At 38.4% G+C, this 20,662-nt stretch overlaps 1 protein-coding gene across 1 annotated transcript in view; it reads left to right on the top strand.

Annotated features, from left to right (window-relative positions):
- The window catches only part of GRM8 (glutamate metabotropic receptor 8), a 339,948-nt gene that overhangs the window by 47,962 nt on the left and 271,324 nt on the right, over positions 1-20,662 (top strand). Inside the window, 1 exon segment of the mRNA XM_054173798.1 lies at positions 20,068-20,284. Coding sequence (XP_054029773.1) covers positions 20,068-20,284 — 217 coding nt within the window.

Below are 20,662 nucleotides of genomic sequence, written 5' to 3'. Positions count from 1 at the left end.
CTATCACACATAAATTCCTTACTTCTGACAGTTAATTGTCACTATTACCTAAACAAAGCACAAATATTTGTAATAACTGATCATGGAAATTTCTGGCTTTACAATCATTGGGATACAGACAGCGATTTGATCTAGTTTTTATCTTTATTGATTAGAGGGAATGAGGAGCAAGGCTCATTCCACTGATGGGATGCTCCTCACAGTGATGAAAGCCTGGCTTTGGGCACTCTGAGAGAGAGAGCATGGGTTTTGTCAAGAGAGTCATCATCTTTCAGAAGCATTTTACCAAAAGCATTTTGCCAGGGGCATTCTGCTTAGCAGGAGATTCATCTAGAGAGGCATTCCCTGAAAGCATTTTCCTTGCAGGGACTTGTCTGTAGAACGGTTCCCCTGAGGCTTTCCCCCAAGCACTAAGACTTATTTATGTCATCATTCAAACTGTTTTAAAAACTTGGGTTTTTTTGGGTATGATTTTAAAAATACATATGTTTATACATGCATATATATGAAACAGACTGTCCATAATCTTAAATTTGTCTAGTGTAACATATGTCACAAATAGGTTTCTCCAGCTACTTGTTTAAGATCTTTGGAGATGTGCTAGCTGCAAAAATGGCCACTTCAGCTTCCCACTTCTTTAATTTAGAGCAAATCTGCTACCTTGTCACAGCCCAGATTGCATATACAGACCCAGAATTGTCCTATCCTCAATGCACATACATAGCACTCATTTCTGCTGATGGGAGTCACACGTACAGTCCATGCAGGAAGATACCATTCTACATTTAGTTCTCTTAGGCAGCAGAACAAAAATTAATTTCATGTTCTCATTTGGGGCTTCCTGTTTTTCTTGAAAGTGATCTGGGTGTAACACTGTGTTATATTTTGCAGTCTCTAAAAACTCATCTGGTACCTTTTAGTGGATATGATACTGTTTGTTTTTAGCATTTGCTTTTAGCTTTGCAGAAAATTTGTATGCCCATGATGACAATTACTAAGTAAAGCTTGCAAGTAAATGTGCACCTGCTAGATTTCCTTTCTGGCTGGGTTTACAGTGTCTTACCCCACTGATTTCAGTAGACTCACTCTTTGCTTACATCATTACAAATGAAGAATTAGGGAAGAACTTATGGAGTAGAAAATAGAACATTTCCTTCGTGGCTTCTGGGTCACCTGAAATGACTCACGGGGGCTAATATTTGATGTGTTTAAATAGATTCTCAGAACTACGTACCTCCTAAAGGTATCTGCTCTTTGCTGGGCTGGACTTCTAAGAGTTTTACTCCAGTCTCTGAAGCAGCTAGCTGTAGATAATGCTCTAATTTGGGAGACAAAGAGCAGTCAAAAAGGTAACTCTCTTTTCAGCTTGTTGTACAGGAGTTATGTTTCAGACAGCTGCTGCTTCTAATTTCCGCAGATATTTACCATCATGTTTCCCAAGATGCTCTTGCCCTATTTTCAGAAGTTTGCCTTGAAGTACTACTGATTTTCTTTGGCCTTGAATATTATGCATTATAAATATGATTTGCTTAGAAGTTTGTAATGCCTTTTTTATCAGTGGTTGGTATGACTATGCAGCTGTTCAGCAATTACATACTATGGAGCTGAGCAGAAACTTTAAGACATGAAGCATTTCTAGGGAAGTTTGGTAATTGAAAAAAACCCTAGCTTAAAAGTGAAACCTCAAATACTGAAAAATGGAAATAGACATGTCTCTGAAAATGTTATCATGGTTTTGAATGCCATTGCATTTGAAAGACTATCCACAAGGAGAGTGCTAGACTCAGCAATGATTTAAATCATGTTCCCTTTGGTAGGGAAAATTAACTTTAAATGTCATTTAATTGTTTGTTATGCCTAATTAAAGATGGTAATTTATTTGATTTATTTGTAGCATGCTTAATATGTTGCTCTATTAAAGAAATTTCAGAAATTTGATTTCAAATTACAAAGACTGAGGATTTCTTATAGTGTTTCTTTCTAAATATTTTTATCTTGCACAAAGTTAAGACCATTTTGCTAGCGTGGAGTTCTACATTCTTGAAAAATTGATAAATTGGCGAACGGAGCATTGTATCTTAATGACAAATTATTCCTGCTTTACAAGGATAAGAAGCACATCTTCTTTCCTACCTTCAGAAAGATTTAGCAATCAGTTGCCTTATTTATTTTCACAATGACTTAGCCAGAGAGCTTGTATTGTGGCGTTGGACACACGGCACAAGTGAAAGCTCATTGGGTTGGGGAGGCATGAACTGAAGTGACACTTGTACTGGAAAGCTGAAAAGGCTGAGGTTGGAAAGTGAGGTAATCTGAAACCAGGTATTCTGGAGGAAGAGACAAATACTCAAAAAATTAATAAAATGTTTTGAGTATTGCTTAATGTAGCAGCATGTAAGAGAAAGAAATTGCTTAGATGAGATGGACATTTTTCACAAAGAATATCTTCAAAATATGTGGAAAGGGCAAAAATACAGATAAGATTTTTAATGTCATTACTGATGCAAAATTGACCTTTTTAGCTGGTTGATGGAACTAATGTGTGCTTCAACTATTTATTTAACAAATATATAAACAGCATGTTGTTAAAATATCTTGAGATTTGTAGACGGTGAAGACCATACTTTTCAGTAAGGGGTTGCTTCTCTATATAAGAGAGAGATTGGAAGACATGTTTCACTTTCCTAATGGTCTTCATTTGAGTGCCCTTCATTTGAGAATGCCATGTACCCGGGAAACTGGACCGTAGCAAGGAGAGGTGCGCATGTGTCTTGTCTTATTTACTGTCTGCATGATGCCATCCAAATCATGATGCATGAAGAGTCAAGCAATTCCTTGGCATTTTGCTAGTAAAGGGTGCCACTGGGGCTGCTGCAAAGCAGAGTAGATTTCCTTGCTGACAGGAACTGGACCTCAATTCTTGCTGTTAGCTACTTCTGCACTCTGTTCATGAGCATACGTGCATATTTTAAGAACTTATGGGAGTTTATTTCTTGCAAATCCAACTTTCTGTGCTGTCACAATATACTATTCTTTCCCATACATTTGGAAGTGTCTTTATTTACTATGAAATTATTTATGGTTTTAATTTTTTTTATTTTTTTTTTATTTTTTTTTTACTTTTAAGGATCAGAAACATTTTATATACCTCCTTTATATGTCAGGACATACAGAAGGACTAATATTAGAGGAGATAATGCCTACTTCCATTTAAATTTTAAATTGAAACAAGAACTAATACAAATACTTGTTGATTTTTTGGTACGCCAAGAAGACCTCCTTCACAGTTTTTCCTGGGACTGAGGTGAAGTTGATCTGGATCTAGCTCCCCTTTTCACCTTTTTTGAAACAGAACTGCAATATTTTCTTTCTTCCTGTCTTGGGGTACCTCTTCCAGTCTTCATGACTTTTCAAAGGTGACAGAGAGTGATCTTGCAAAGATAATCGCCAATTCTCAGAACCTTTGGCTGCAGCCCACCAGGGTCTATAGGTGTGTGCAGGATGATTTACTCAAGTAATCTCTGACTTCGTTCTCATCCACTGCAAGCTGTTTTCCTCTGTCAACTCTTTCACTAAGCAGAGAGGCCTGGGAAACCTTTTGGGTGAAGACTGGAGAAAAGAAGGCATTGAGTATCTCTGCCTGATCTATCTTCTGTTATTAAACCCACTCACCCCATTCAGCGATGAGCCCACATTGTCCTTGTTCAGCATTTTCATGCGAATGTATTGGTAAAAGTTCTTTTTGCTACTTTTGGTGTCCCTTCTACTCTAGGTGAACTTTGACTTTACTGACACTGTCCTTGCCTGCCCAAGCAATGTTTTTAAATTCCTGTGCCTGGTCCTTGCATCCTTCTCCTCCTGTATATGGCCTTTTAATGTCTCTAGACCGTATATTCCCTGCTAAGTTTGCATATCATCCTGAATACTGGGGAGAACTTCTCTTGTACTTGTAGGATGCTGTCTGAAAGACCAGCCAACTTCCCTGAACTCTTTTACTTTTCAGAGCTTCCATAGGATCACAGCCAGCGGTTGCCTGAATAAGCTGAAGTCTGCTGATCTGAAGTCTGGGCTGTGTATTGTGCTATCTTAAACTAGTAGAGTTCAGCAGCTTTCCAGTTATTTATTACTTTCACCATTAAATGTCTTTATCTGACTTCTAGGACTATTTTTTTCTTTCCTCATTTTTGCTAGTGGATCATGCCGTGATTTTATTTATATAGGGAAATAAGTTTTCTGTCAGTGGAAGGAACTAATGTATTAGACTATCAAAGCACCTCTTGATCTTTAGTTGTTGAATTCACTCTTATCTTGGCTGCAAGGCACTACCATTAAGAAGCAGCTGTACTAACAGGTGACTCATACAAGCAGGTGGAAATTATCCGATATATAGGAAACTTTCCCTGAAGCAGATATAATCAAGTATTGGAGCAGAGAGAGCTTTAGGAAGCTGCTGCTGCTGTAGTTGGGGGGGGCGGGGGGGGAAGGCTTAGGTTTCTACTTTCTTATTGTTTGAGTTAACAATAAAAGGCAAAACTCAGGGAGTAAGTAAGTTTTGACTTTGCAGAGCATCTGTTGACTAATCAAAGCAGGTGTTCCAGACTCTACCTTCCAACTGTTCTTTAGATTGAATGTTTATAGTCAATAAAAAGATAATATATTTTTCACATTCTGAAAGAGAGTTCAGTATTTAACTCGCTGCTTTTTGCACTCTAAAGAGATAAAGCAAATTAACCCATTCTGACGATACACCAGGAATTTATTACTAACTGGTATGTTTGAGCATCTTAGTTTCTTTTTCTTAAGATTAATTTGCGCAGCAGGTATGAGCTGAAGTGAGATAAGATGTGGAAATTGATGCAGTGTGAGAAGAATCTCAAGTGCTTCTTTTTTCTTGAGAATATGTAGGCGTGTATATAGAAGCTTCAAAAAAGATCATCTGTTTGATTCTGATTCTAGAACTGCTACTTTCAGGTGAAATTCAATGTCTGTAAAATTCCAAAGATTCCTTGACCTTAACAAGCACTTGGAAAGCGAATTTACAGAGTCTGGGATTTGAGCCTCATATTTTCTGTGTATCCAACGTAGGGAATGAGGGATATATTCATTAGTTTTGTTTTACACCTTCAAGAATTAGTTTAAGGAGAGGCTGGTGTTCATATCACATGAAAGCCTTATTGTTAATGATCTTTTTGGAAGTTTCTTCTGTAGAGCTGACATTTACAAAGTCTATGGAGTAATGGTAGCAAGAGACAGCCCGGTGATTTCCATGCAGAAATGACTGGTAGTGCTTTCAGTATTGTGTGACAAATAAGCACATAGACTATTAAACAGTGGTCTGACATGAGTTTTTCTGTTTGTTTCTTTGCTTTCAGGAAAAATTGAGAAAATACCACAATAATATCAGTATTTTGTGGTTTGAAGTGAGCAGTACTATTATGGGAGGGGAAATGTGGAAAAAATGATGGTGTCCTGTGGGTGGACCAGGTCTTGTGCAAAGATTTAAGTAATCTCTGGTATTTGCTGAGCATTCTTTTTGTGCTCCTATTACTTAATCTATGAGCCTTAAAGCAATAGTACTACTTGTGCATTTAGTGTCTCGTTCTCACTGACTTATCCCTGACTAGAAGGAATAGATGAAGGGTCCCAGAACCCTGGCTTCTTTCTGTTGGAGCAGTCCCTAGGTGGTGCTCCATGTATTCAGCATAGTGCAGTGCCGTGGTTTGCTCTCTCTCTGTGCAGCCACTGGTGTGATCCCAAGGGACTGAGTAAAGAGGCAGCAGTGCTAGAACCCAGCCTGAACTGCAGAGGCGTGGAGGCGAGTTTCATACTTGGGGTGCTCAGAAAAACATAAAGCCTTTGTCTCTTCGGTCATAGTACTAAAGCCATGCTTTGCCTCCTATGAGCCTGTGCTGGGGTGAGGAACCATGCATCGTTCTCACCTGTGGTTGCTCATGTGTTGGCTACCAAGGCAAAACACTGGATGCAAGAACCTGTGTTTCTGCAGCCAACCGCCCATCTGAAAATCAGGTTGTGCTCTGTAGTTGGCTGCAGGGAAGAGTGGGCTCCAGAAACTCCAGCCCTGAGGCTTGGATCCACCAGGCTGTGCTAAGGTTGAGCTCACTTCTGAAGGTGCCCTTTACTTTTACCCCCAAGATGATAGGGGTAATCTGGGGCTATTGGCCACCAGCACATGCACTAGTACCTGTTTTCACTCTTACATACTCTGCAGAAAACTCTCTCCTTTGCTTGGAGAAGTGTATTTGAAACAATTCACACTTTTTGCTAGAGTCTGACTGTTATGACACCTGTGCTGTGTATAAGGTCAAATTTTTTTGTTTCTTTTGGGTAAAATATTGTTAAATTCAGGCTCAGCCACATTGAGTAATTAGAAAGGATGCCTATTATGAAGTGTGCAGTGAAGAGGATTGGATGTGGCACTTGAAGCCATGGTTTAGTTAGTCATGAGTTGTTAGGTAATAGGTTGGACTTAATGATCTCTGAGGTCTTTTCCAACCTTATTGATTTTATGATTCTATGAAAAATGTTCAGAAATAATAGATAAGACACTGATTGATGTACAAATGTATGGAAAATAAATTCATTGAATTGTAAGGGGAATTCTGTCAGGCGGGAACTTCTCTTATCCTGATAGGGAAGGAAATTGTTTAGAACTCTGACACAGAAGATTTGCGTATTTATTTGGAAAACATATAATTCAGCTAGACTCCTTAATTGTTTTCATCAAACCAGAGACTTGTATTTGGACTACTTACCCCAGATAAAATACATATGACCTCACACAACCTTTTATGTGCCTCATACATCACTCAGACATCTCAGTCAGTGATCTGTAAAGATATTCTTGGATATGTGAAACTTCTGCTGTCTAATTTGGGCCAGTAAAGTTCTCAGCATTTACAGTTCTGTGACTGCATTTCCCCATGAGGGTTGCTACCTTGGCAGTTAGCTTATTGCCTACATGTTTGACAAATAGTATTTTATTCAGTGTCAGTGCTACCTCAAGAAGTGAGGCTGGATATTAGGAAATTTTTTTTTCACAGAAATGGTTGTCAGGCACTGAAACAGGCTACACAGGGAGCTGGTTGGGTCACTGTCCCTGGATGTGTTTAAAAAACATATAGATCTGGTGCTTGGGGACATGGTGTAATGACAGACCTGATGGAGTGGCTGAAAAGTCTGGACTTGATTTTGGAGGTCCTTTCTGGCCTGGATGATTCTATGATGTCAGTCTAGCCAGTGTCTCAGTGTTAGGGCAATCCCTTGGGAGATACAATACAGGCTGTATCTGTGCTGAAGGTGACATTAGAGACATGTTTCATGCTTTGACTTTTGCTGTAACCCTTTCTGTGTTGGTTTGTAACCTAGAGAAAGGCACTTGAGGGAGCTTGTCAGCTCTGCACAAAAGAAGGGCTCCCAAATGAGTGAAGATACAAGTGTATAAACATGGGCTTTGCGACAACTAACTGCTCTTTACAAAACCAGAGATGGCAACATCGTCCTCCAGACTTGTTTGTGGAAGAGAAAAATGAATCAGATTTACATGTGGAAGATGACTTTTGGCTGCTACCTCCATTCGTGGTTCCATTTACCCCAAAGAAATGTGATCTTGGACACATTCCTACTGGCTACCTAAGGAAGCATGATGTGAGTCCCAGTCGAGGTGCTTAACTTCACCATATGTTACATAGGCAGCCTACGTGCCAGACAGAGCCCACAAATTCTGTTCCAAGAAACCTCAGTGCTTTGTTGTTTTTATGATTAAAAAAACCAAGATCCTTAAACTGTGAAAGGCAAACTAAAGACAGCAGAACCAAATGGCTCAAAGTTGTGCATGTGGTGTTGTCTTTTCATTTTTTTGAAAGGTAAATGACATTGATAGTCCATGGGAAAATATGTTGATCTCTTTCAGCTGCAGGTTTTAAACCAACTCTTTCAGTACCCAGAACTGGATAGGCAACACTGATATGGAAAAATACATTCGTGAAGTAATTTCAGGAAGTAGGTAGAAATGGAATTGTATCAGGCTCAGCACAGGCTGGCATTCCCACTCCACTTGTCATCAGGTGCATCTACTCAGGCCTTTGATGTCTCTAATGTATTTTTATTCAATGTACTTGACACTTCTAAATGTAGTTTAGTGTAATTTTGCTTTTGATGGGGTCTTTTAACATATGCAGCAGAAAACTGAGGGAGGACAATTTCAAAATAAAAGATGTTCATTCATCAAAAGCTGCTGTAGTATTCAGGAGTGGTACATTGGTGCTCTACTTCCTAATACAAATCATCTGTGCACAATATACAAAAGGAGATTTCCAAAGACTGTTGATCAGTGCATCAATGCACTGCATATGGTAGCTGCAGACTGAAATGCTGTCTGATAAATATGAACTTCTCTTAAAGAGATCTGTGTGAAAGCTGGCTTCCTAAAATCCGGTGATTTGCATTAGTCAGAGGAAAAATCTTTGACAGTAGAAGTGTATAAAGGTTCCCAATATTTGGTCAGAACAGAACCAATGTCTTTCTTGTTCTATTCAAATAAAGACACTGAATTCTGTGAAATGTGTTGTGGATTGACATGAGCCTTTTCATCCCATTTGCATGAAAGCACAGGTTTGTATGGAGACTTGGAGCCAGGATTCCTTGGCTGCCTGTTGAAGTACTGCCTGGCTGTGCTGCATGGCAAAGGTGCACTGATAACTGTAGGTGTGAAGGTAGGCAAGGAGCCATTTCTCAGGGCAGTGGAAAGTGGTTATCAGCAAGCTCTGACTATTGACATCCTGTCAGAAAATATGGAGTGTTACTGGGATTGCTGAAATGGGGAAAAAAATGAGTGGTGGAGCTTTTGGAGCTTATTGAAAGCTCCTCAGACCCTCTTTCAGCATCCTGCTGAGCTGCTGAAGTAGGGTGTTCATGGTGAGGCCAGACTTACAGGATCAAGCTAACGGAGGAGGACTTTTAAGAACCTTCAAAAGGACTTATATATCATCTGTATTTGGACTTAGAGATATTGGAGAGTCACAGCAAGGGAGGAAATCTCCATCACTCTAGCCAGGAAGGCTAAGGCTAACACTTGAACAAGGCTGTATGGTGGCGATAACAGTAAACTGATTTGTACTTAAACTGCAATGAATAAAAATAGGGAAAGGGAGAAATTGTGGAAATGATGTGAAATGCTCATTCAATATAGGCTTTTTTTCATACATCAAATATTACTTTTGCTGACTTTGTGGATGCGTTTCCAATGCAGTCAGAAAGCAAAAATGCCTGTTACGGGGAAGGAAGCCTTACTCAGTAGATGAGTTCCCCTTTGCCCTTTCTGAACTGCAGGATGCCAAAAGGGAGAAGCAGAGATGGAGCTAAAAATCCTAGACTGACGTTTCAGAGATTAATCACTGACTACTCTTCCTTCTCACTTCAGTCAGGTTGTGGTTGAAAAGGCAGGAGAGTTTGAGAACAGGTAGGCAAACTGGGTGTGAAAGAAAAGAGGCATCTGGGAAGAAGGAGGTGTTCACACAGAGGGAAAAGAGAGAACATCATGAAGATAGCAATGGAGAACTACAAGGTGTTGAAATGTCTCAGGAAAGAAAGTAGGTATGAGTTTATAGAATGAAAGGAAAGATGTCAGGGAAAAGTACCTATGTATAGGAAATGGTCAACAGTTCAGTAAGGAATAGCATTGGATTATTTTTATCCAATATTCTGATTCTCTTATTGGACAATTTCTTTTGTAATTCCTGACATTCAGGGCAATCTAATTCCTTTTTGGAAACTTTACTCATAATTATTGGCAAGGTCAAAACAAGTAATGGATGAATTCAGACTCTCAGGATATCTATGATATGCCTGACCATGGGAATTGGCTAATGTAGTCACAAAGCCACTCTCCATAATATTTGAAAAGTCCTGGCAGTCAGGTGAAGTCCCTGGAGAATGGAAGAAGGGAAATGTTACACCTATCTAGAAAAACAGTAAATAAATGGACCTTGAAAACTACCTGTCAGCTTCACCTCTGTGCCTGGGAAAATCATGGAACAGATCCTCCTAGAAGGAATGCTAAAGAATGTGGAGGAGAGGGAGGTGATTCGAAACAGCCATCATGGCTTCACCAAGGGCAAGTCCTTCCTGGCCAACCTAGTAGCTTTCTACAATGGTGTAATGCCATCAGTGGAAAAAATGGAAGACCACCAGATGCTATCTATCTGGACTTCTGTAAACCCTTTGACACAGTCCCCCACAACATCCCTTCTGTAAACTGGAGCGATATGGATTTGATAGGTGGTCTGGTCAGTGAACAAGGATTTAAAATGTTTTAGATTTTCACAACTATCTAAAATTCCTTAGGAGCTTTTGCATAGAGTCTTCAAGCCTGTGTCAGCGTAGTCCTACTTGGTAAACACACTGTTGTGCTCTCATTTAGGTTGCCTGGATTTTTAATCTCTCTGTTTTCCATGATGCTTTTGACAAAGTAATCCATGGAGTGGATACAGTGCCTAAGTGACAACCAAAAGGGAAATCTGATAAAGATGGAAAAGAAGAGATACTGCCATATGGTGTTCAGGAACATGCCTTTTTCCCTAATCATCTTACTCTTTTGGACAGAAAGGAAGGCTTGGATATCACTCCCATGGGCCTCAGAATTTAAATAATAGATAACTTCCTATCTTTTGATTGGAAATGTTTTGCTTTTTATTTCAACTTTTCTACCTGTAGCATCCGGGCTGAGCATGGTAATACTCACTGTGGCAAATCAGGAAACATTTGACTTTTTGGAAGCAACTTTGGATTGACTACCATTTTCTTGTAACTTATAAAGTTAAAACCTCAAAGTAAAACTGATTAACTGCCAGGTCTCATTGTTGTAAGAATTGAAACAAATAATCAGACGAGATGAAAAGGGCATGCTTTTAATTTTTCTTCTTCCAAGTCTGTAATATATGGATTTTAAATGATGCCTTATAATCCCACATGAAATGCCTATGCTGCAGAAGGAATCCCTGGCTATGGTGAATCATAGGGATTCCCTTAATGCACTCTGATTTGAGCTATCCAGGTCAATAGCATGGGGCAGATAGATTACAGTAAAGCTGGGTTCTCTGGGGCTATAGCTGAAGTACAGGCAGCATATTCTAGAACACCAACATGCTCTTGTGGCCAAAGCAGCCAATGCCATTCTGGTGTGTATTAGAAGGGATGTGGATAGTATGGTCAGAAAGGATGGAGTCAGACTTTTCTCAGTGATGCCCAATGACAGGACAAGGGGCAATGGGTGGAAGCTGGGGCACAGAAAGTTCCATAGAAACATGAGGAAAAATTTTTCACTGTGATGGTAACAGAACACTGAAACAGGCTGTCCAGAGGGGTTGTGGAGTCTCCCCCTCTGGAGATATTCAAAACCCACCTGGATGCATTCCTGTGTGATCTGGGATAGGTGATCCTGCTCTGGCAGAGGGGTTGGACTAGATCTTTTAAGGTCCCTTCCAGCCTTTAACATTCTGTGATTCTGTGATATGAAAACATCTGCTAAAGCACTGGATATATATCTGGCTTGCTGAGCTCCATTACATATCTTCACGGTGCCCACAACTGTAAGAGAGCTTTAGACAGTATAAAATATGCTCTTCCTCCTTTGTATATCATGATGTTAAGCTGGCAGTGTGGATAGTACTACTGCTCAGCCAGTTGTATAAGCTGGAGTGGCCTTGCAGCATTAAAAGGTGAAGGCAAAGATCAGAATATCCATTAAACAGAGCCCCCAACTTGCATCCTGCTGAGAGCACCTCTCTTCTTCCATAGTGATGGTCTCTGTAATCAGAAAAATTCTTATGGACAACTGCTTGTTCTCACAGGTGAGTCTCTGAAGTTGCTGTGCTCTCTATGGTACTAATTAATAAATTAATGTAAAGAAAACCTCATTTGGACTTAGGAATACTTCATGAGCTACAAGGTAAATTTATTACTGCTGAATAATAATAAAAGTTGTTTGTTAGTTCAGACCCAAAGTAATGCACATCTTTGTATATTTTTCTGAAACACATCAAAAGAGATTACCATTCCAGACATTGACATGACAAACTCTAATCAGAAAAGTAGGGTTAAAAATGCTTTGAAATATCAGAGTTCACACTATGCACAGCAGAGACTGACACATATAACATACTGGTATACATAATTAAGTGTGGGTCTCCCCAACAAGAAGAAAATTAATTTTAATGTTTAAGAAGTCCCTGAAGCTATCTGACCATCCTTGGCTTTCCATTTGATGTGATGATTGGAGAACATAAGAAACTGAAGGAAGAACTAACAGCCATTCCCATGCTCAAGGTCCCGCCCAAGCCCCACTTCTGGTGATTTGATCTCAGTATAAATATTATTCATTTGATCTGCTGCTTCTTCAGTTTATCATTCAGTGCCTGGACCTCAGTTGGATTTAAAATATTTAGAAAGATGCTACCTAGAGCTGGTGCATAACGTAATGGGCAAGTGCTTAACAGAGTTGGTTTTCAGACAGGCAAACCTCAGGATTTAAAATGATGTGGAAATACCAGAACAGAGCTCCCTTACTGAGAAAATGTCACTGTTAAACATTTATCAATAGGCCTTCTTGCACAGAACATTGATGACAGTTCAAGCTGTCCTTAGATGGATTCTCATCCTCCTGAAGTTACACAGCAATGCACAGCATGACAAGATGTACTTCAGCTGTAAAAATGTTGGTAATGCATAAACAGCCTTTTAATGTTTTTGCCCTAAAATACATCACATAGCACAGAGACCCATACTTTCTGGAGTGGTGAATTTGTTTTGTAGATGTTATATCTGTTATGGGATTTGTGTCATCATCATCATCATCATTATCATCATATTGTTACTGTTGTTGTATTACTTGAGTGTAATTAAAAGCAATGACTTTTAATGAGTCTTCAACCTGCTGGAAGAAAACCTCTCATATTTGAACACTCCACATTGTATGCATTTCTCCTTTGTCGTACCCTGTTCTACCTGGGAAGTGCATCAGATCGCAAACTGAAATGCGTTTGGTGTAGCATGACTGGTTAGACTTTAGGAAAGATATTTGCAGGCTGATGGGGATAGGGTGTAATGCAATGGAAGTTTTATATTTTTTCAGCCCATAATCTGATACTATACAATTAGGTGTATTAACTGTAAGAAATTACTTTCTCCGGGGTGAGTCCCTTTTACCAACAGCGATAACCTGAGAGATAGGTGTGATGGATAATTAGTGTTTGTGTAGGTGAAGAAAAAAAATAAAGAGAGAAAATCAGTAATGAAAGAGGGCTTTCAAGTTTGTCCTTATTCTTGCATTTCCACTGGGTTAGCATCTACCTCTGTAATTTTTCACAGGCCAGTCTATGATGGCTGCAGAAATATTTTTGTTGGCAACAAACTGCGCTGCATTGATTCTTAGTGATGTTTTTTCTCATGAGAAGATCAGTGCAGATCATTGGAGATATATTCTGCTCAGGAATGTGTCTTCAGAAGGTGACTGATAGCAAGAGAAGTAAAATAAAGCCAGTGAAAGAGTAATAGGAAGTGAAAAGAAAGAGTGAAATAATTTACTCATCCCAGCTCAGAAACATTTAGGTGAGATAGATGACTTCTGTCCCTGTGTCTGGAAGGGAAAAATAGCAATGGCTGCTGCATTTTATCACAAAGACCACATCTTTGCACACAAACCATACAAACATATAGGGAATTTTCAAAAGATTTTAAACAACATTCTCATTAGCTCCTCATCATTACGTGTATGAATTGCAAGCACCCTTGACAGAAAATGCCATGATATTTCCTGCAAACAGAATGGAATATGTCTATTATAAATAATTTAAATTAATTAAAAAAAAATAATCAATCCTGCATTCCAAGTGAAATCAGCTAATGATGGCTTTCAGATGAAACTTTTCTTCTTTACCTTTTCAAAATTTTAAATTCACTGCACTTTTTTGAACTAAATGCATTTTAAAATGTATTCATCTAGGTGAGAAACATACCTGTATGGCTTTTAAAATTTATTGTGTGTGGGATTTTGTTCTTTTTTTCTTTTTCTGTAGCTGAAGTGAATGTGTTTTTGGGGAGAGTTTGGACATCTGTGGTAATTCCTGAACAAGATGCATTGCTGGACGCATGATAAAGAATGGGCTTGAATGGTTTTAACATACAGAGGGAGTATCAAGTGTGTAAGTCTAAACAAATCTAGCTTAGAATGACACATGTTTATAAGAGAATACATGTACACATCCGCTGGGAAAATGTGTTGTCACAGATCACTTCTGCTCCTCATAGTAAAGTCCATGGAAATGGACTGAATCAGAAAGCTTGATAGGCAGAAATGTTTCCACATGAGCTCCTAGCAGGGTTGGTTTGCAGCTGGTGAAGCTGGCAAGGTGTCACTCTAATCAACTGCTTAGAGCATTGAACAGGGCATTTTGCATCTCCAAAGGCATTACTGAGTTGTAATGTGTTGTATCTTCCCAGGCTGATGTAATGTTGGTTTACTCTGAGAAATTAAATGAAGTTCCTAATTTTGGCATGGGTGACCCATTCAGATTCTGGCATAGATGGAAAAATGAAGACGTAACAGAGGGAAGTTGATCATCAGCTGTGCGTAGATGTCCTTTATAGTCATGCATAGCCAAAAATGAGTGGGATTGTGAGATTCAGCAGAGTGTGACTGTTTACAGTATTGTCCTATATAGTGTGCACGTAATAGCTTGTATTAATCTTCCGGGCTTCCTTTATACTCAGTGGAGAGAAATGGGCAGTTTCAGGGTGCATTTTATCTCCTCCTACACTTAATAACAAAAAAGAACATTCTTAATCCTCTAAGGTATAATGTAAGATGTTATTAAGCCTCATCAAAGTCTTTGAATCTTGAATGTGTACCCTGAATGAGTTAAACATTACTGTATTGCAGGCTGACATGTTTTTCAGGAGTGAAAACAGGCTAAGATGATGATGGTGATGTACAAATGTGACTAATGCTGAAAAAGAGTGACCTCAGCTCTCATCCAGCAACTGTTCAAGATCTAGATCCTGAGGATTCATTTCACTGCTGTGAGGTGTTTTTTTCCACTCACAAACTCTTTCTTGCCATACAGAAGTGGCAATAAAAAATCTTTAAAAGGCAGGGCCGTTAATGATTAATGATAGACATTTAAAATTCCAGAAAATCACCAAATTGAAAATGTGTTTTCACAGTCAAATTTTATTTCAAGCACTTTTATTCCCTTGCAAGCTTTATGAGGTGGTGGTAAAATGCCAGTTGATACTGAGTAACCATTAATGTAAAGTTTATTGACTTCAATTTGTTAGTGACAATTATTACTATTTTTAATGTGTTAATATTCCTTCAAAAACCCAAACCAACCAACCAAATAAAACCACCACCACAACAAAACATCCCCAACAACTGCTCAGTGATGAGAGAAAGAGAAAGGGAAAAAAATGCTAGCTGATATATGAAAATTAGCAATAGGACTTGAGTGGGTAGTGAAATTGAAGATGTGAGTGATTTAAGCCCATTAGGCAGGTTGACTGTATAGCACAGTTGCTGCTGTAACTCATAATCAGTAATGTTCAAAATTGCTGGTGATTTCTATCTCAGGTCTTTTTTTTTCTTATGCCCTTAGCTCATTTCACTATTACTCTGCTCCCAAGTTATTCTTTCAGCTGAAAGGCGGCATAAAGGAAGATGGCATTTGAAATGACCAGCTGATACTTTACATTGACAAATGTAGCATGTAAATGGATTTGAAAGCTCAATATAAAAGAGGTTCCAGTGAACTTACACACAAAACTTGGGCACCATGTCATTGAAGAGAAGGCATACTATGAGGTGCCTACTGTGGTAAAGACACATTATTGGAAGTGAAAACCTAGGTAATTTAATTTCCTCTACCATCCAGAGTACACCACCTCTGTGTTTTTAAGTTTGGATTTCAGCAATGGACCCACTAAACAGATCCAGTGTAATGCTTCCTTATGAATAGTCTTCAGGAGTGGTCAGTGGCTTTTATTTCAGTGTGTGGGGGGACTGGCAATGGTTTACCACTTGGATGAAATAAGCGGAAAGTTATGTTAAATGCCTTTGGCACTTCTGGAGTTGCCCATACTTTGTCCATCATGGAGTAGATGTCTATTCTGTAGTAATGCTTGGAGGATATTGACTAAGGATAATGGTTCCCCCTTCGAAGTGCTGCAACAGTCACCACTTATGGACAGTTCTGAATGTTAACAACTTCATCTTCTCTAATGCTCTAGGAAAGGGAGAATTTTAGAGAGAGCCTTGAAATCAGCTAGGAGATGTATGCAGAAAGATACAGGAAAACCAGAGACTATTCTTGATTGTTTATATTGGTTTGAATGTACCTTGAAATACTAGCCACTCTACTTAATTATGAACAATTTTTATTTTCTTTTTGGTTTTATTTGAAATGGTTTGCAACAGGACAGTGGAATGAGATGAAGCCATGACTGAATTAAAGGATTGAAGGATTGCTGGTAGTTTCAGCAGTAGTTCTGTAGTAGGCAAGATTAAGACTAGGATGTAACTAAGACAAGATACTTTTTCAAAGCATCATGCTATAAATGTTTGGTTTTAAACATATAATGTATACGTCAAGCTTAAAAAAAATTATGAGCATAAGGAAATTCTGTGAATTTCTCTGCAAAATTATTTCAAAGAGTTCAAGTCTTTCACCATCTGGAAGTCAAGAGTTTCTCATGATAAGTTAACAGGAGGCTTTGGGCAAACCATAGGGTAGGAATAGAAAAAAAAATGCCAGTGAATGCTCAAACATGAATGCTTTTTAGCCATTGTTAGTGAATGTGACAGCTGTTGTATGACAACTAATTCAGACGTGGTTACATAATCCATTGTTGCCTTTTTTTTTTCCCCTAAAGAAAAAGAAATACGCTATTAACAGTGCTATATAGCGCTTAAATACAAAGTAAATCTTACAGATACTGTATTTAAATTTGACAATTTAGATTGAGAAATCTAGAATGATAAATACAGCCCTTCCCCCGTCCCCCATACAGGTCTCTTTCAAAATGCAAATTGAAGTCTCAAGGGGCTCGTGGAACTTAAAACTATAAATACTGCCTGTATTTAGGGAGTTTTAAAAACACATATTACTGAATTGGCAGAGCTGAACAGTTCCCTTGCTTAGGTGGCATTATGCACTACCTTGAAAATGCACTTGGGGACATGTAAAATGGTTTATTAAACCTATAGCCCATAACTAGAGTTGTTATATTTTAATGTACATATTTTTTTTTCATTCATGTATTATTGAACCACTAAATCCTAACAATTTGTCCTCATGCCAAAAAACAGCCTTTGAGTATTGTTATGAGTCTTCAGTAGCTGTGTAGCTGTTGGAATGTACCCCAGATCCCCACATTTTAAAGCTGTTTTTCAGTGCTCTGCCCTATACAAATGTACATTTCAAAGCAGGCAAGGAAGTAAGTTTGTGTTTACTCTGGCATAAAATGCTTTCGCAGAAAGAAATCCACGAGGTATTTCTGGGTGGGAGACCTGCAGTTTTGGGGAGGAAATTCTTGAATGCAAAGTGTTGTCCGTACCATGAGGGACGTATACAAAAACTACATGTTCCCTTGCATGAACCACTTTTCTAAAAAGTTAGAATGACTTACTATTTACAGAGTGTCTTTTCCCCTACTTTTACATGGCATATTGTTCTTTCTTGCTGGTGAAATGTTGGCAGAAGTTATAAAGCACTAGTGATTTAAGCCTACAGGGTATGCCCAATGATTTTGGGGTATTGGGCTGGGACTATATTTACCTTCCATTTTCTTCCACTGTTATTACAAATAACTTTAGGGAAGAAGCTGAACTAAAAAGAGATGACTAGTAGGAAAGCAGCATCTCTTCCCTGCATTTTACAAAGCCCCAAATAAGTACCTAAGATATCTCTATTGATCTGAAACATCTCATTGCTATGTTGAACCAACGACTCTCCTACAAACACATATGTAAGTATAGGTTGTTATTCACCTCATGCCTAAAGAGAAACAGGAACTGAGGAAGTTAATGGATCTAACTCTGTGGTCTAGGCTTTAAGATTTTCAATGACAGTGTATCTGTCAAAAAGATCTCTTGCTGGTGTTGATTTTATGAACATTATTAGTGAAAGAATTTTCAGCAAAGCGACAATGCCATGGTATTTGTGAAATGGCACACCTAGGAGCAAAATAAGTGAAACCGTAGAGGTTGTCTTTGTTTTTCTTTTTTCATCTGAAAAAAGAAGAGTGGTTTAGAGAGTAATAGGGTAAATTTCAAAAGGGAGTGATATGCATGTAATTGTGTTACTGCAGGCCAAAATCTCTTGTCTTTAAAGGGATAAAGGTGTTTCAAATATTTTCTGAAAGAGGGAGAGTTTATACAAGGCAAGTTTTGTAAGGACAGTTTGTCCTTTATTTTTATTTGGTGGATCTTCACTGTGTTAGGAATACTGATTTCTGTGAGGTGTAACCTTTAACTTTTACTGTGATCCTCCCTTTCCTTTCTTTTTTGTTTTCTCTGGTTGTTCTTATTACAACATTCTGATTTATTTATTTTGAGGTGTTTCCATGAGTAGAACATTTCTTTAAGTATTATATAGCCAAGATACATAAGAGTTTGCTTGCTTTTTTTGCTTCTGACTGAGAAATTGTTTTGCCATCCCTTAGGCTCTAAGCTGACTTTCCAGCCCCCCACCCCCCCACCCCCCTCCCCCCAGGCTGTAAGAGTCTATACTGCCTTTGCATAGGCTAATGACCAGACTCTATAATCTCTATATTTGCTTCAGATCCCTTTTTTACTTTGTGCTGATGAGGAAACCCTGTAGAGGACCTGGGGGTCATACAGGAGCCTTCTACTATGGCATCTAATAGGACAGCAAGCATTCACCAGATCCCTTGTTTTCTGGGATTGCTAAATTCAGCTCTCAACAGGTTTAATTTAATAACTCCATTCATATTGCTCTCTTGAAGACTGTTTTATGTTTTTGTAAGATGTGAATCAAGCACCTATTGTTAATACAGATTACAAATGCAATGCAATATTTGGAGTATCTTTTATTTCAAGCTAGTAATTATTATAAGTTTTACCATTTAAAATGAGTAAAACATTCCTTTTTTAAATTAGCAAAAATACTAATTAAACTTTCCTGCACCAAAATACTCTTCAGAATAATTGAATATTGCTTAAAGACATTTTCTTCTGGTCATTGACAAATTTAAGATAACAGTTAATAGAAAATTACCCTAGTTGGGTTTTTTTTTCCTATGAAGATATTTTATTTTCAGGAAGCCTTGCAGTTATTTAGTGGGGCATTTTGTTTGTTTGTTGTTGTTTGTTTCCACAAGGATTATCATCCTTGTAACCTTTCTTCTTCCCAGTGTATATACTGTGCACAGAGAATGTTTTGTGTCTGTTTTTTCATGAGATTTGTTATTAATGACATAGTCTCCATATTCTTTAATCATGCACAACACCATATTAGAAACTCTATGAAAAGAGAGGGGTTGAAAATAAAATGAGAAAGCACATTTGTATGTATATAAATAAACCTAACAATGACATGGAAATAATCTGTATTTTACTTGTCAGATTTTAAGTGTAGCATTTTTAAGAATCACAGTCATCAAAACTGACCTTTTCATCTTCTGTAGTAATAGTAAGAATTTAGTAAGAATTCCTCCTGTGTTTTTTCTTTCTCTTTTCCTTCACCTGTTCTTATCAGAGCTAGGATCAAAAAAGAGATTGTTATACTTACATGTCAAGAATTGTGACATCTGGAAAGGAGCAGAATGCATTATTTCTTGGTGAAAGTGTTATACAATAAGACTTGACTGACATTTTACAAAATCTGAGGTACTCTCTGAACAATTGATTTAATTAAAACAAGATACTCATCTCTGTGCAATGCCTGTGCATACTCTATGTTAAGCCTTTCAAACATACAAGTATGTAGTGTAAAATGGTATTAGATTGGCTTGAACAACTTGTCAATCTATTTGCAGATACCTCAAATCAGCTATGCATCTACAGCTCCAGAACTGAGCGATAACACCAGGTATGACTTCTTCTCTCGAGTGGTCCCACCAGACTCCTACCAAGCACAGGCCATGGTTGACATCGTGACAGCCCTTGGGTGGAACTATGTCTCAACCCTGGCTTCTGAAGGCAACTATGGAGAAAGTGGTGTGGAGGCATTCACCCAGATCTCCAGAGAAATTGGTAAGTGTATGTTTACAGATGGTGTATTTATAGCAGCAACACCAAGCTCTGCCTAGGTCTACTTAGTGTGATCAGGACAACTGCAGGCGTGTTACCTGGACTCACATGGAGAGGTTTATGGATGATTTTGCAGATTGCCTGTCTGTCAAAGTGACAGTTCTGTCAGTAATTTAAGAAGAGCTTTTGAGAGAGGCAAAAAATGTGTGTCTCTCTCTCCTTTTACAAGGGATGGTGGGGAGCTTCTTCATGAATTAGAGGCAAAAAGAAATGAGTAGCTGAATTTTGGGAGATGTGGTTGACTTATAATAGGAAAATCATAATCCAGTGAGACCTCATTTTCCATGTTCCAGAAATGATAAATCTAGGGGTTTTAATTTT

This window comes from Dryobates pubescens, chromosome 27, assembly GCF_014839835.1.
Source record: "Dryobates pubescens isolate bDryPub1 chromosome 27, bDryPub1.pri, whole genome shotgun sequence".
In the NCBI taxonomy this organism is placed as follows: domain Eukaryota; kingdom Metazoa; phylum Chordata; class Aves; order Piciformes; family Picidae; genus Dryobates; species Dryobates pubescens.
The sequence above is the reverse complement of the archived record's forward strand: the minus strand, read 5'-3'. Positions and strand labels throughout refer to the sequence as shown.